Here is a 15415-nt window from a genome sequence, read left to right as displayed (position 1 = left end):
GGATAAAAACATCATTAGATCACAGATCCTTCTCTTTTTACTGTAAAACGTCTGTTAAAAGTTAGTTGAGTTTTCATTTGAAAAAATTCTTTTCAACTGAATTGAAGAAAAGGGGTTTTAAATTATTATGAATTTTCTTAACAAAAATTCAGTGTATTAACTGTAAATAAAACTTCTGAAACACTATATTTTACTCTAGTAGATTAACTTAATGAGGAGCTAAATAACCATAGAAGCTTGTTCTTACCTCATAGGACCCACTTGTATCAATCTGTCACACACAGCCTCACTCCGAGAATGAGACTTTACAGAAAAACTGAAGTTTTCACACTTTGAAAGGGGGGTGCAGAAAATGTATTTGTATCCCCTATCGTGCAAGCCAGAAAACAGCTTCTTGTAGGTGTGATGATTACAATGATAGCGTTTTCAGCTTCTCACAGTATCTGCACGCAGATGCACCTCCCCTGTAGTTTGTGGTGAAGTCTTGTTCACAGGCACACAGCAGTTTTCATTACGACATATTTATTTGGAGAATTAATGCTCACATAGTATTCATAGTGTCTCTATTTAAAACTTCATCTAACAATGTGAAAACTTATCAAAAGGGTTTGTGGAGAGTTGCATAAACATAAAAGTGCAGGTGAAAAACACCTAAATAGGAAACATCTCACACAGAGAAAAGCATTTCACTCCCCCTCCCCGAGAGCTGCAGCCACGATCTTCTCGCCATCGGACGCCATTTCATCAATGGCTCCGTTTAGAGCTTGCAGCATGGCGGTGAAGGAGAGGCTGGCATAACGGGCGTGTCTGGGCATGGCCATCTCCACCAGCTTTGACGACACTGTGGCCAAGTCCTGTTCTGACGCCGCCAGCCGCCTCTTCACTTCCCCTTTGGTAACCTCCCCTGACAGAGCACAAGTACGCAGCCCTTTAAGTCCCAGGGGTTCCACGCCGTGCTGTCGGGCCAGTCGTTCAACTGATTCATCATCCAGGCACAGAGATAACTGTGCTTTCGTCAGGATCCGCACCGCTACACTCGAGTCCACCTTAGAAGCCACCAGGGGGACGGGAATGGCAGACATCCCACCAGAGAGCGACGCAGCGGCCCATACCAGAGCTTTGAAGGCCTCCTTTTTCTGTGTGACCAGGGCTGAGGTGAGCGTCGGGAGAGCCAAGAGAAGAGCTTGGGCTCGGATCTCTGGAAGGTCTTTGCCCAAGTCGTCCAACAGAGCAGGGAAGTCAGACTTCTCCAGGGTGGAGGGTCTGACCACGTAGACTTTAGGCTGCGTCACACCCTCAGTGTTTCCAGACTGACTTTCCTCTTCTCTTCCAGGCTCTTCTCTGGATCTCCCACTGAAGCTAAGAGAACCCAGTACACCGTTTGTCTCTGTAGTGAGCGGGCTTCCAAGAACACCTGCACACTGTTGGGATGGGGCGTATGTGTGAATGCCATGAAGACAGCGTTGTAGCGGAGGAATTTAACTCTATCCATGTATCCCTCAGGTTCGAATGGAGAGGTGTCGGGCACAGGCGGCAGGTCCCACAGGCGGAAGTCAGGGTGTTCAGGGTCAGGGTAGCCTGCCACGTCCTCTGAGGCCACAGGGGTCGAAGCAGGAGCTGCCCCCCCCCTCATCCCCAGGTCCGAGGCCACAAAGGGAGTTGATGAAGGAGTCTTTTCCATAACCACGGTTTCCCACCACAGCCAAGTTGATCCTACTGATCAAGAGATCTTCCACCGCGTCCCTGACATCTGATAACTTATTGCTGTCTATGGATTCTTTCAGGGTGTCAAGGAAGCTCAGTCCTTTGATAAAGAACAGATATGATGGATACTATCTATCATCTATCGACTAATTCCTCTTATCTCTCTCTATCTATTTAGTCTGTTGTTCTGTGACTTTCATATCTCGAGAAGCGTTCATCTTATCGGCTTCACAGGTGACATGTGCATTGTTAAGGGCCAAAGGAAAGGTTTGGAATTAAATCTATTTAATCTAACCCTAACCCTAATACGTTAAATTATAGTCTGATAAGCTTTGAATAAACAGGTGACCAGTGCTCTGCAGCAGAGGCGACTGGCACCATCAACGGTTCTGTGGACTGAGTCCCACAGTCGACCTTTAGTTGCTGTGGCAAATCCAACAGGCACGTTTACAACTGGCTCTGGTAACAATAGATAAAACAGGTGTCTTTGCAGTAGAAATGATAAAGCATTAACTTAGAGAAAACCTGAACTAAAAGGTTAAAAATAATAATATATTGATGTTATATTCTTAAGCAGTATGGTTAGTGGTGGAAATTAACATGCAAATATTCTCCAGAACTGTGCATTTCTTGTTTTTTTTAATAACACTTCTTCCCTTCAACTTATGACCCTTCTCATGTCTTTAGTTGTTCAGGAGAGCATGACCCAGACAAATACGTTCATCTGAAGTAACTTAATCAGCTCCATGCAGGTCCGGACCTCGTTATTTTTTTTTAAATGCGTGTATGTGGGCGATGAGTGAGTGAGTAGGAGGTGGAGTGGATCATCTTCTCGTAAATATACAAGGTAACGTAGTGTTAACGTCTCCTGCAGGGGCGTTTCTAGGTTTCTGAAAGATCCGGGGCTTAGCCCAGGGCCAAAACGTAACTGCGCATGCAATTTTTGAAAATAATAACAAATAACAAAATAAACAATGTATGCAGTTTATTAATACCAATGGTAAAAATATAGATTTTCACAAACTTCCCTTTATCTTAACAAAAAAGTGCCTCATTCATAAGCACCAACATTAAACATTTCGATAATAAATGAGTCACATAGTCATATATGTATTCTTCACATATTTGTATTAGTTTCACAATAGTAAACAATGTCTGAAAAAGTATACAATGCAGAAATGCAGAAAGATAAGATGTTTAAAAGGCATCTTATCTTTCTGTAGTCATGCGTTTGTCTTTGTTCATTTCTTTTCTTCTACAGTATATCTGTCTTTACTTTACACTTTCCATATTGTGTATACTTGTACATTTGTCTGTGTATTATTAACTGTTACTCTACATGTATTGTCTTTCTTTGTTCATTTCTTGTTTGTAGTGAACTTTTTATTTTCACTCGTTTCACTGTTTCTTGCTCCTTTCTTTGGACCTTTGTCCTTTGAGCACAAATGAGTCAGTACACTTATGCAGCCGGTCTCATTCCCTGTTGCCATGAGAATCATGTATTAACATAAATATTTCCAGCTGTTATTCTTTTAATTTCATATCATATCTTCATATTATTGTCATCAACTTTCATGTACAAAGCGGTCATTTAGACTACAGACGAAAATAATAGATATAGTAGCAGGCTTAATGCCTCTGGTCCATCACACTACTAGTCATTAACGTTAGCTAGCTAGAGCATTCTAGTTGCAGACAAAGTACATGATATACATTTGTATTCAATTATAACATTATATACATTTACCATAAGTAAGGTTTTCAAAACGTTTACAGACATTTTAATTACTGACATATAATAAAGACATTGTGAAATCTAGGGCTTGTGCTCACTACTCACCTGTTGTAAACAGTGAGAGACTGGCTGCTGAAGTGTACTGACGCACTTGTTGCTCTGTTCTCGTGCGGTAAATGAGGGGCGTTCAAGGACCGTCGGAAAGTCGATTTTTTTTTTTTTTTTTTTTTTTTTACCAAAAAATTAGATTCGGGGCTAATCAAATTAGATCCGGGGCTTTAGCCCCGAATAAAACAGCCTAGTGACGCCACTGGTCTCCTGCTCGACCTCCAGACCGGAGTCGGTGACGTACAGGGGAGATGTCTGTTCTCCTCCCGGGCTGAAGCCGCTTCTCACTTCAGGTTCACACCCTTCACTTTCTGCAGCAGTAGAGAAATAACAGAGGACTCTTCTTCTTGTCTGGAGAAGCTGTTGTATTCATTTTCCAACACACTAACGGACACTGTCCATCTTTCTCTCTCTCTCTCTCTCTCTCTCTCTCTCTCTCTCTCTCTCTCTCTCTCTCTCTCTCTCTCTCTCTCTCTCTCGCTTCTCTTCTCTTCTTAAACACATGGAAGCACTTTCTTAAAGGAGCCGCTCTACTCGTACAACGCGACAGAACCTACAGAATCTACTCTGCACTGTTACTATGTAAATATATGAGCTGTGTTGTTGTGTTTCTTCACTGAGATTCAAATGAAGAGATTTCTTCAGACACACTTTCCTTTGGGAAGGCACAAGAGGCTGAAGTCAAGCCCAAGAAAGAAAAACAGAAAGGTGGTGATGATGAGAGAGAAGGACCAGTGCACCCACTGTTCCCATCCAGGACAGAATCAGTATTATATTGCTGTGCTGTTACAAAGACTGTTCGGATCCTGTTCAAACAATGTAATAATCAGATATTCTTTGGCAATATAATGGAACTTACAGGGTCAAGGTTAATACACACCCAGCGTAGGTAGCAAAATAATATGGTATTTACTGTTAAACACATTTTGCTTCTGTGGATGCACTGTTTGAGACACGTTTTGATAGCTTAAATACAAAATTATGCAAACTCAAACACAATGGTAAATCATGTATGCTATTGCCCACTGACATGGTTTTGAAGCTACTGTTAACCAATAGCTGCTCTCCATACATCTTAATGCATATTTAGATCTGGGGATACTGCCCTCCGGCTACGGGCCTGGCTCCATGGCAACTAAAACACTTACTCATTGATACACCTGTATGAAAATCTAATAACGTATCTAATAATATCCTAATGTCTCAGAATTTGTACTTTTACTTTGGATAATTAACAGTTTAAGTTCATGATATAGTCATGTAATTGATTTTATTTTACTTATTCATTAACTCAAGTAAATCTAAGGTTTACATGGTCTGTCAATAGAATTGCATCACAAGATAATGTCCATTTCATGATGCAATGCTTTCTGTGTTTACATGCATTCTTCAGAAACCCTTTTGTGCTGTGACATATTCACAAATCCAACAATAATGTCAATAAACCTTAAAGTTCATAATTTGTCCCAATATATTTCATTTTATTTTGAGCAACAGGATATTTACATTTCAGGTGTGTGGGTTTGGATTAAGTTCACAATACTGGAAAGCACAAAAAAAAACATTCAGCAGTGATTCTCAGCATTTCTTGTCTAACTGCATGTCATTTATATGTATAGATTATATAAAAACTTATTAATACAATCATTTTACACTTTAATTATTATTTACATTTTAAGTTGAAAAATAAGCATTTTAACCGTTTGTCCCTCACATTTTGCTATGTTCACTGTTTTCTCCAGAACCTTTAATTGACATTTCAAATATTTATATATAATATTTTAGCTCAGTAATGTTACTTCTGTTTCTTATTGATAACTAGTTTTAAAATACTCCAACTGGCAACCTGGTTTAAAACATGAACTCTTCAGACTCTCTGTGATGACTTATTGTGAATATAAACTTCCTCAGGCCCGAGGTAGCTGTAAAAAGCAGGACGAGAACATCTCAGGTCAAATCCTGACGTCAGAGTATTAACTCTCATCTTGGTGTGAGCTGCTGGAGTCTCTGTTGGTCGTCTGACGTCGGGGCGTCGCTGTGAATCTCACCTGTGGAAAGTTCAGCTCAACTTCACCTTCACTGGTGTGGTCGTCAAATAGATTTGGAGATGTTGGTGCACGTGCTGTTGCATTACTAATGTTTTCATAGTCCTGCAGGTTCATTGGTTCATTCTAGGATGAGAGTGAAGGTAGTTTATAGATTATTTATGGAACACTTTCTGGATTAAATTCAACTAATAGCAAAATATACAGACTGATATCACGAAATGAGAGGTCACAGTTCCTGACCTTTTTAACTCTTGTTGGCTTGGACACCTTCGCATACACAGGGTCTTCTTTCACCTTTCTTTGCTTCGTCCTTGAAAAAGAAATATCAACATGACGTGAGCTGATCAATATCACCTTTTTTGTTCTGGAATTGTAAAACAAAGATTCAATTCTCACTTTAGCTTATTCTTAAAGTTCAGAGGAGCGTAGTTGGCAGAATTGTCCTTGGTGTTTCCAGCTTGCCGTCTCGTTGGGTTTTGTGCAGAGGCAGCCTGAGCAGATGCAGACAGAAAACATCAGTGATGATCAAGCAGCAACTGAAGCACTTCATTCTTGATCAATTTTTAGATCTAATCTAATGTTGTTGTTTTGTTTCAGATCCTTACATCGTGTGAACTCAAAATAAAACAAATGAAACATACTTGGACTTCGGTGGCTTTGTAGTATCATCATTAAAACATATTTGATAACATATTATTGAAATTATGACATAATTTGGAGTATTTAGAAGAATTAGTAGTTTTACAGCTGTAACAGGTCAGAAGTGATGAAGCAGAGGCTTAAATATCCTGAATCTTATACCTATACTCTCAATAATCCCTGTTTGCTACGATTTGCAATATACAAATAGCCAATTAGAAATAGATTTAGAAGTTTCAATAACTGGTAGTTTAATTATATAAAAAATCTATTGTGCTAAGACAAGGATCTGACAACAGGCCACCATGACCAGACACTTTGAATTAAATTCTTTTTAATATAAATATTCTTGAGTTTTGCTCAAGTCTCCATATGTGATTGTTTTAATTTCTTGTTTTCTAGTTTAAAGTGTTGTCTCAACCCGGGACTCACCTGGGGCAGACTCAAAATGCTGTAAACAGCGTTGATGTCGGTCGGAGGCCTGTGGAATATAAAAGATATATAAGAATAAATACTTTCACACAGAGTGAACGACTATTATAAATAACAGGGCAGACATTCATTGTGCCATTCATGTCAGAGGATCTAGAAAATAAATGGATGCTTTGACTCTAGCATGAGCAGCAGTCCATGTCTGACTCTGTCACACACAGTGTTCCTTGTCCTGGGTGGGGACAGTGTGTTGAGTGGGTGTGGTCTTACGTGCTGTCTGGAAGAGGCTGGCGTCGTTGGGCCTCTGGACGCCTCAACTGCTCTGAGACATTCTCATGTGTCAGACTCCTCCTCCTGGTACCATTACACGAACCCTTAAATTATGTAAACACACACACACACACACATACACAGGATATGTCAGTTCTGTCCGGGGGTTTTCAATAGAGAAGTAGAATGGCTTAAACAAATGTTTCATCACCAAAAAAACAGAGGGGGATTTGATGTTTGTTGTTCCTTGTTGAATAGATTTTTTCCTCCTGTATCTGAAAACATAGAGAGACATGATGTGGTTGCACATGCCAGACCATCTCTGAAATGTAATTATTTAATCAATTGCACTTCTTATTCATTCACCTTAAAACTACGACGATTAAGATGATAAGCATTAGGACAAATAGAGCAGGAACGAGGAACTTCAGGATGTGCGGATAGTTTCCTGTTGCTAAAAGAGAGAGAGCATCCTATATAGCTTGACCTTTGACCCATGCTTCCAAAGTCAAATCAATTACTCCTTGATTCTACATATGTGTTTATGTGAAAGTGTGGGACAGAGAACTTATGGACGGACAACCAGAGGCTGTTAAACTTTCCACATGTCTCCTGATAAAACACAACAATTGAAATTCACTCACGTTCAAACAGATGAACGGGATCAGACAAATTGTGATCTACTTCATTTTGTGCTAGGCAGTAGTAGACTCCTGGCTGGTTTGAGTACACTGTGTGGTTTTGATTCTCGGACACAATTTCATCCTTTTCCTCTCCCTGACTCTTCCTGTACCATGAGTAGTGTTGGACTGGGGGAAAGCTGTGACTGAAGCAGCTCAGCATCACGGAGCTCCTCCCGTCAGGCTCCTGCTTCTCTGCCGACTCTGTGATGTGTGTGTGTTTTGGAGAAACTAGCCGGGAAATTCAGGAGATAAGACAACGTCATTTTCTGAACATCAGCAAAGATCAAACATGAATAACACAACAAATGAAGTGACATTATTGCTGCTCTTTAATGCCAGACTGAGAAAAATGTGAAACAAGTTTCCAAACCAGTTGATGGGCATTAAAACAATAAAAGACAAAACAGACTGGTTTTAGATTCACCTGGTGAAACCTTCAATGATTGTCTCGTCAATTTCTCTTTGAAACAAACTACAGCCACTGATGTTAAGTTACTGTTCCTATTTTAACTTCATCATTTTTATCAGGTTTGCTAAACTTTGTGTTGAAGGACATCACCTTGTGGAGTAATGTTTTCTTCTTTTTAGAACCAGCACGTCTGATCAGTATTTACTTTATACACAGTAATGTAGAATATATCGTCCTTGTTTATCCATTCACCATCACAAGTGCATCATTCTACTCACATCTGACTTTAACCTCAGCTGGCTGTGACTTTCCACTTCCAATGTCATTGGTGGCTTCACAGCTGTACAGTCCACTGTCAGAGGGACTGGCTGAATTCACCCTGAAGGTCTGAGTCTGAGTCTGTTGGACGATTTCCTCTCTCCCATCAGTCGTCTTCCTCCAGGTGACAGAGCTCACTGGTGGGTTGGACTCGGCAGAACAGCTCAGTGTCAGCAACACATTTTCCTTCACATCAAGACCAGGATTGGCTTGAACTGTCACATGTTTGGGACTGTCTGCAGTAACCAAAATATAGAAAACAGAGAACTGTCGGGTTTAACCACTGTCCAGTATAATGGTCTTTATAATATAGAATGACCTGCATAATATATGTTTTTTATTTCATGAGGGTTGATTTCACAGTAGGTTTGTAGGTAGTGTAGTTATTTATATAGTTGTGCACAATAACAATCCAACCTGTGAAAACAATACATTGCATTAAAACACAATTTATACTATTGTGGTGTTGAATAATATCACAAGAACACTTAAAGTCACAAGGCTTCATATCAACATAAGAATACTTTACTCTGCTGGAAGAATTACAGAGAACTGTCAGAAGTAATAGAACATTTTATAGAAAAATCTGTTTGGTTGAAAAAAAACGCCGCAGCTGGAACACTCACATTTCACCACCAGCTCCTTCTGCTTGCTGTCCTTTGAGCCCTCAGTGTTCTTGGCACAGCAGAAGTACCAGCCAGCGTCAGCTGAAGTCACATTAAACTTGTGGGAGAGAGAGTTGATGGGTCGTGAATTAAGATTATTTTCTGTGATTTTTAAAGACTGATGATATTTGTCGTTCCTCATCAAGGTGAGAGTTGACTGTGGGAAACTTTCAACAGTGCAGCTGATGGTGATGGTCTGACCTTCTATGACCTCAGACCTAATAGACAGTATAGGTTCAGTGGGCGGGTCTGTAGACAGGAAGCAGAATGTTCTTTAAAGAATGCACATTATGATTTTATTGTTTTTCTTCCCTCTAGTCTGTGTTACAAAAGTTTTTTTTCAGCGGTAAAGGGAGCTCCTCTCCTGAAGTTATGACCCCACAACTGCACCATGCTCACCTATTGGCTAATCGGGCACGCCCCCTCATGAAAGTAATTTAAAGCGAGAGCAGAGACTGACATTTCACACACAAGCTGGAAGCAGATGACCAAAGTATTTGAATTCAAGTAAAAATCATTGGAAACATCACAGTACTTACACAGTACTTGTATGCACACTGGTTGACTCTCATCCCCTTCACCAATGAGGTTTGAGGCGCTGCATCTGTAACAAGCTTCATCTGCTCTTTTTATTGTTAAACTCAGCTCTCGTCTGTTTGACGGCCTCCACCGATAGTCAGTTTGTTGATTTTTGCTGCGGTACCAGGAGTAAGTCGTCGGGGCAGGATTGGCATCGGTGTCACAGGTTAACGTGAGAGAACCACCAACTTTCACTTGGTTGTTAGAAGAGCCACTGACAGAAATGCTTGTCTTCCTCGGCTTATCTGGAAAAAAGCCAAGTGAAAAGACCTTTATCTCAACAACATGTGAATCTGACACAGAAGATTCTTTCAGGTTAATTCACAACCCAGATAGCACACGGATGTGGGCCACTTCAGGCAATGATCCGGGACTTCTGGTCTTCTCGTGGCCCAGGACAAATCTGGACCAAGACACTAGCTATGTGAGTGACCCTCAACTAAGAAGGTAATATTGTGAATACTATGCAGACGATTGTTGTTCAGAATTCAAATGTGATCATTACACGAGGACAAAGTTGGGGAAGAAGCTTTTAAAACTAGAGCCCTGAGGCTCTGAAACAGCCTGAACGTGGACATAAAGCAAACTGAGTCAGTAGCTGAAAACATACTTTCTTCTTACTTCATTCACTAATTTAACGTAGGTCTAGGTTATATTCTTTTATTTGCTCTTTTATGACAGATTATTTTATTCGTTTTTATAGCAATATTCATATTTTCATGTGTTTTCCTTTTTTTGTTATTTGGGAAGCACTTTTTAACGCTGTTTTGAGAAGTGCTATCTAAATAAATCAAGTTATGACAACAGGCCACTTTAGTTATGTTGAAATAGACGTTTTCAGTTCAAAGAAATGTTGGATAAGTTTAATGAATTAATTAATTTACACAATAGCTAGAAGAACCCTGTGGTGTTTTTGACATTGTGTAGCAATGTTTCTTCTTTTTGGAACCCGCATGTCTGATCAGTATTTACTTTATACTCAGTAATGTAGAATATATCCTCCTTGTTTATCCATTCACCATCACAAGTGCATCATTTTACTCACATCTGACTTTAACCTCAGCTGGCTGTGACTTTTCACTTCCAATGTCATTGGTGGCTTCACAGCTGTACAGTCCACTGTCAGAGGGACTGGCTGAATTCACCCTGAAGGTCTGAGTCTGAGTCTGTTGGATGATTTCCTCTCTCCAATCAGTCGTCTTCCTCCAGGTGACAGAGCTCACTGGTGGGTTGGACTCGGCAGAACAGCTCAGTGTCAACAACACATTTTCATTCACCTCAAGACCAGGATTGGCTTGAACTTTCACATGTTTGGGACGGTCTGCAATAACCAAAAATATAGAAAACAGAGAATTGTCAGATTTAACCACTGTCCAATATAATTGTCTTTATAATATAGAATGTATGTGAATGAATATATATATATATATTTTTATTTCATCAGGGTGTAAATCAAAGTATGTTTGCAGATAGTGGACTAATTTATATAAAGGAGCATAATATATACAAACCTGTGTGAAAGAATATATTGCATGACACCACAAATTAAACTATTAGAAAACGTATAACTGCTTAAAGACACAAGGCTTCATATCAACAGAATTATACTTTACTCTGGTGAAAGAAATACATTGGCAATTGGTAGAGTGGCACCACGTAACATTACTGGATCATTATTATCAATTATTAATAGATTAAATTACTTTATATAGGGTCTGGTAATTTATTGATATTTTTAAGCTCTACAGTACTTAATCAAACAGACACATTTACTTTAGGTAATTCATTTCTCAGGTGCTTTTGTTTCAACTGTCAGAAGTAATAGTTAATAGAAAAGTACATTAGAAAAGTTACTTTAGCATAAATAGATTTTTTAAGGGAAGATTTGTTTTGATCTGTTTGGTTAAAAAAAAAGCAGCAGCTGAAACACTCACATTTCACCACCATTTCCTTCTGCTCGCTGTCCTTGTAACCCTCAGTGTTCTGGGCACGGCAGACGTACCAGCCAGCGTCGGCTGAAGTCACAGTAAACGTGTGGTAGAGAGAGTTGATGGGTCGTGAATTAAGATTATTTTCATTGATTATTAAAAACTGATGTTTTGTGTTGGTCTTCATCAAGGAGAGAGTTGACTGTGGGAAACTTTCAACAGTGCAGCTGATGGTGATGGTCTGACCTTCTGTGACCTCAGAACTCATAGACAGTTTAGGTTCAGTGGGCGGGTCTGTAGACAGGAAGCAGAATCTTCTTTAAAGAAGGCACATTATGATTTGTATTGTTTGTCTTCCCTCTAGTCTGTGTTACATAGGTTTCTTGTAAATGTAAAAGTTCTGCAGAGCAAAAAATCCAACAATCTGTGTTCAAGGGAGCTCCTCTCCTGAAGCTCCTACACTCCTCTTCATCAGTCCAGCTGATACGATTTATTGTACTTAGACAAATTTAGGGGACAAGGCTTTTGAAACAAGAGCCCTGAGGCTCTGAAACAGCCTGAACGAGGACATACAGCAGACTGAGTCAGGAGCTGAACACAGACTATTTATCTTACTTCATTCACTGATTTTACGTAGGTCTAGTCTTGTTCGATTATTTATTCTTTTAAGATTTTTGTAGCTGACGCGACTGGGAAACTTTGTAGAGTGAAGCTTTAGCCAAACTGCATTGGAGTCATAACTGATCTAGAAGAGTTCAAACCATCGACTAAAAGTGAAGCCAAAGTGTTTAGATCGCCACCTGGTGCCTGACTGCGGTATTTATCTTACTTCCTGAATTTTAGTAAATGGGACATGGACCAAGCTAGAAAGTAAAAATGTAAAAATCAACTAAAATGATCTCAAAGATGGATTCTGTAGGTTTTATCACTGGTTTATGTTCAAATGTTCACTTTTCATATATATATTTGGTTATTAATTATATTTCCACCCGGACGAGCCTTGGTTGTTTGGGGCATGAAGGAAACATTTGTCAACTAATCGTAATTTTATGTACGTTCTGAAATGTATTTTAATATTCAGATTTTTACTGTACATACCTTTGATTGGGCTTCCAGGGTCACTTGTAGAAACATCTGTCGATGAAAACACAAGTGGAGAAGTCAGTTAATCTTTGATGCAAATGTTGGAAAAAATATAAAACATTGTTTTCAAAGTGGAGAAATAAAAGCCTTACGTTTTATCAGGGCCAGAAAAACCAGCCACGTGACTGTTTGAGCCTCCATCTCATGTGGGACTACAACTGGATTTCTGAAGCAAATAAAAATTGAAAAGTGGATAAAAACATCATAAGATCACAAAACTTTGTCTTTTTACTGTAAAACGTCTGTCAAAAGTTAGTTGAGTTTTCATTTAGAAAAATTCTTTTCAACTGAATTGAAGAAAAGGGGTTTTAAATTATTATGAATTTTATTAAGAAAAATTCAGTGTATTAACTGTAAATAAAACTTCTGAAACACTATATTTTACTCTAGTAGATTAACTTAATGAGGAGCTAAATAACCATAGAAGCTTGTTCTTACCTCATAGGACCCACTTGTATCAGTCTGTCACACAAAGCCTCACTCCGAGAATGAGACTTTACAGAAAAACTGAAGTTTTCACACTTTGAAAGGGGGATGCAGAAAATGTATTTGTATCCCCTGTCATGCAAGACAGAAAACAACTTCTTGTAGGTGTGATGATTACAGTGATAGCGTTTTCAGCTTCTCACAGTATCTGCACGCAGATGCACCTCCCCTGTAGTTTGTGGTGAAGTCTTGTTATCAGGCACAGAGCAGTTTTCATTACGACATATTTATTTGGAGAATTAATGCTCACATAGTATTCATAGTGTCTCTATTTAAAACTTCATCTAACAATGTGAAAACTTATCAAAAGGGTTTGTGGAGAGTTGAATAAACATAAAAGTGCAGGTGAATAACACGTAAACAGGAAACATCGCACACAGAGAAAAGCATTTCACTCCCCCTCCTCGAGAGCTGCAGCCACGATCTTCTCGCCATCAGACGCCATTTCATCAATGGCTCCGTTCAGATCTTGCAGCATGGCGGTGAAGGAGCGGCTGGCATAACGGGCGTGTCTGGGCATGGCCATCTCCACCAGCTTTGACTACACCGTGGCCAAGTCCTGTTCTGCTGCCGCCAGCCGCCTCTTCACTTCCCCTTTGGTAACCTCCCCTGACAGCGCACAAGTCCGCAGCCCTTTAAGTCTCAGGGGTTCCACGCCGCGCTGTCGGGCCAGTCGCTCGACTGATTTGTCATCCAGGCACAGAGATAACTGTGCTTTCGTCAGGATCCGCACCGCTACACTCGAGTCCACCTTAGAAGCCACCAGGGGGACGGGAATGGCAGACATCCCACCAGATAGCGAGGCCGCAGCCCATACCAGAGCTTTGAAGGCCTCCTTTTTCTGGGTGACCAGGGCTGAGGTGAGCGTCGGGAGAGCCAAGAGAAGGGCTTGGGCTCGGATCTCTGGAAGGTCTTTGCCCAAGTCGTCCAACAGACCAGGGAAGTCTTCTCCAGGGTGGAGGGTCTGACTTCAGTGTTTCCAGACTGACTTTCCTCTTCTCTTCCAGGCTCTTCTCTGGATCTCCCACCGAAGCTAAGAGAACCCAGTACACCGTTTGTCTCTGCAGTGAGCGGGCTTCCAAGAACACCTGCACACTGTTGGGATGGGGCATATGTGTGAATGCCATGAAGACAGCGTTGTAGCGGAGGAATTTAACTCTATCCATGTATCCCTCAGGTTGGGATGGGGAGGTGTCGGGCACAGGCGGCAGGTCCCAAAGGCGGAAGTCCGGGTGTTTAGGGTCAGGGTAGCCTGCCACGTCCTCTGAGGTCACAGGGCCTCAGGCCTTTGAAAACATCAGCCATTTCTGCAGAGAGAAATAGAGTGAATTATTAGAAGAGTCTCAAAATGTCCTTTGATAAAGAACAGATATGATGGATACGATCTATCATCTATCGAATAATTCCTCTAATATCTCTCTATCTATTTAGTCTGTTGTTCTGTGACTTTCATATCTCGAGAAGTGTTCATCTTATCGGCTTCACACGTGACATGTGCATTGTTAAGGGCCAAAGGAAGTGCAGTGTGGAATTTAACCTATTTAATCTAACCCTAACCCTAATACGTTAAATAATAGTCTGATAAGCTTTGAATAAACAGCTCTGCAGCAGAGGCGACTGGGACCATCAACGGTTCTGTGGACTGATTCCCACAGAAGGCCTTTAGTTGCTGTGGCAAATCGAACAGGCACGTTTACAACTGGCTCTGGCAAAATTAGTTAAAACAGTTGTCTTTGCAGTCGTAATGATAAAGCAATAACTTAGAGGAAACCTGAACTAAAAGGTTAAAAATAATAATATATTGATGTTATATTCATTAGCAGCACTGTGAGTGGTGGAAAGTAAACATGTAAATATTCTCGAGAACTGTGTATTTCTTGTTTTTTAATTACACTTCTTCTCTACAACTTATGACCATTCACATGTCTTTAGTTGTTCAGGAGAGCATGACCCAGACAAATACCTTAATTTGAAGTACCTTAATTAGCTCCATACAGGTCCGGACCTTGGTATTATTTAAAAATGCGTGTATGTGGGCGGTGGGTGAGTGAGTAGGAGGTGGAGTGGATCATCTATCTGCTCGACCTCCAGACCTGAGTCGGTGATGTACAGGGGAGATGTCTGTTCTCCTCCCGGGCAGAAGACGCTTCTCACTTCAGGTTCACACCCTTCACTTTCTGCAGCAGTAGAGAAATAACAGAGGACACTTTCTTGCCTGGAGAAGCTGTTGTATTCATTTTCCAACACGCTGTAACTTACACTGTCCAT

At 40.4% G+C, this 15415-nt stretch overlaps 1 protein-coding gene and 2 pseudogenes across 1 annotated transcript; all 3 read right to left on the bottom strand.

Moving 5' to 3' along the window:
- Positions 1-686: 686 nt before the first annotated feature.
- Positions 687-4677, bottom strand: LOC133013905 (interferon-inducible GTPase 5-like; annotated as a pseudogene).
- Positions 4678-5254: 577 nt separating this feature from the next.
- On the bottom strand, positions 5255-11786 carry LOC133013904 (B-cell receptor CD22-like). Its single transcript, XM_061080990.1, has 14 exons — positions 11765-11786; positions 11525-11605; positions 10636-10911; positions 9551-9835; positions 8973-9260; positions 8307-8582; positions 7581-7847; positions 7303-7384; positions 7148-7211; positions 6937-7040; positions 6667-6715; positions 5992-6086; positions 5836-5893; positions 5255-5718 (listed from the first exon to the last, which is right to left on the bottom strand). The coding sequence occupies exons 1-14, from the start codon at positions 11784-11786 to the stop codon at positions 5521-5523; spliced, it is 2145 nt and encodes a 714-aa protein (XP_060936973.1). The 3' UTR covers positions 5255-5520.
- A 1752-nt stretch (positions 11787-13538) lies between these two features.
- Positions 13539-15415, bottom strand: LOC133013903 (interferon-inducible GTPase 5-like; annotated as a pseudogene).

Source organism: Limanda limanda, chromosome 11 (genome assembly GCF_963576545.1).
Source record: "Limanda limanda chromosome 11, fLimLim1.1, whole genome shotgun sequence".
Taxonomy (NCBI): Eukaryota; Metazoa; Chordata; class Actinopteri; order Pleuronectiformes; family Pleuronectidae; genus Limanda; species Limanda limanda.
The sequence above is the reverse complement of the archived record's forward strand: the minus strand, read 5'-3'. Positions and strand labels throughout refer to the sequence as shown.

Coding starts and splice junctions, on each gene's coding strand:
- LOC133013904 (XM_061080990.1), bottom strand. CDS start 11,786: ATGAGTTCTGAGGTCACAGAAG. Junction 7,041..7,147: donor AATCCCCCTCTGTTTTTTTG/GTGATGAAACAT, acceptor ACATAATTTAAG/GGTTCGTGTAATGGTACCAG. Junction 5,719..5,835: donor AGCCAACAAGAGTTAAAAAG/GTCAGGAACTGT, acceptor CTCTCATCCTAG/AATGAACCAATGAACCTGCA.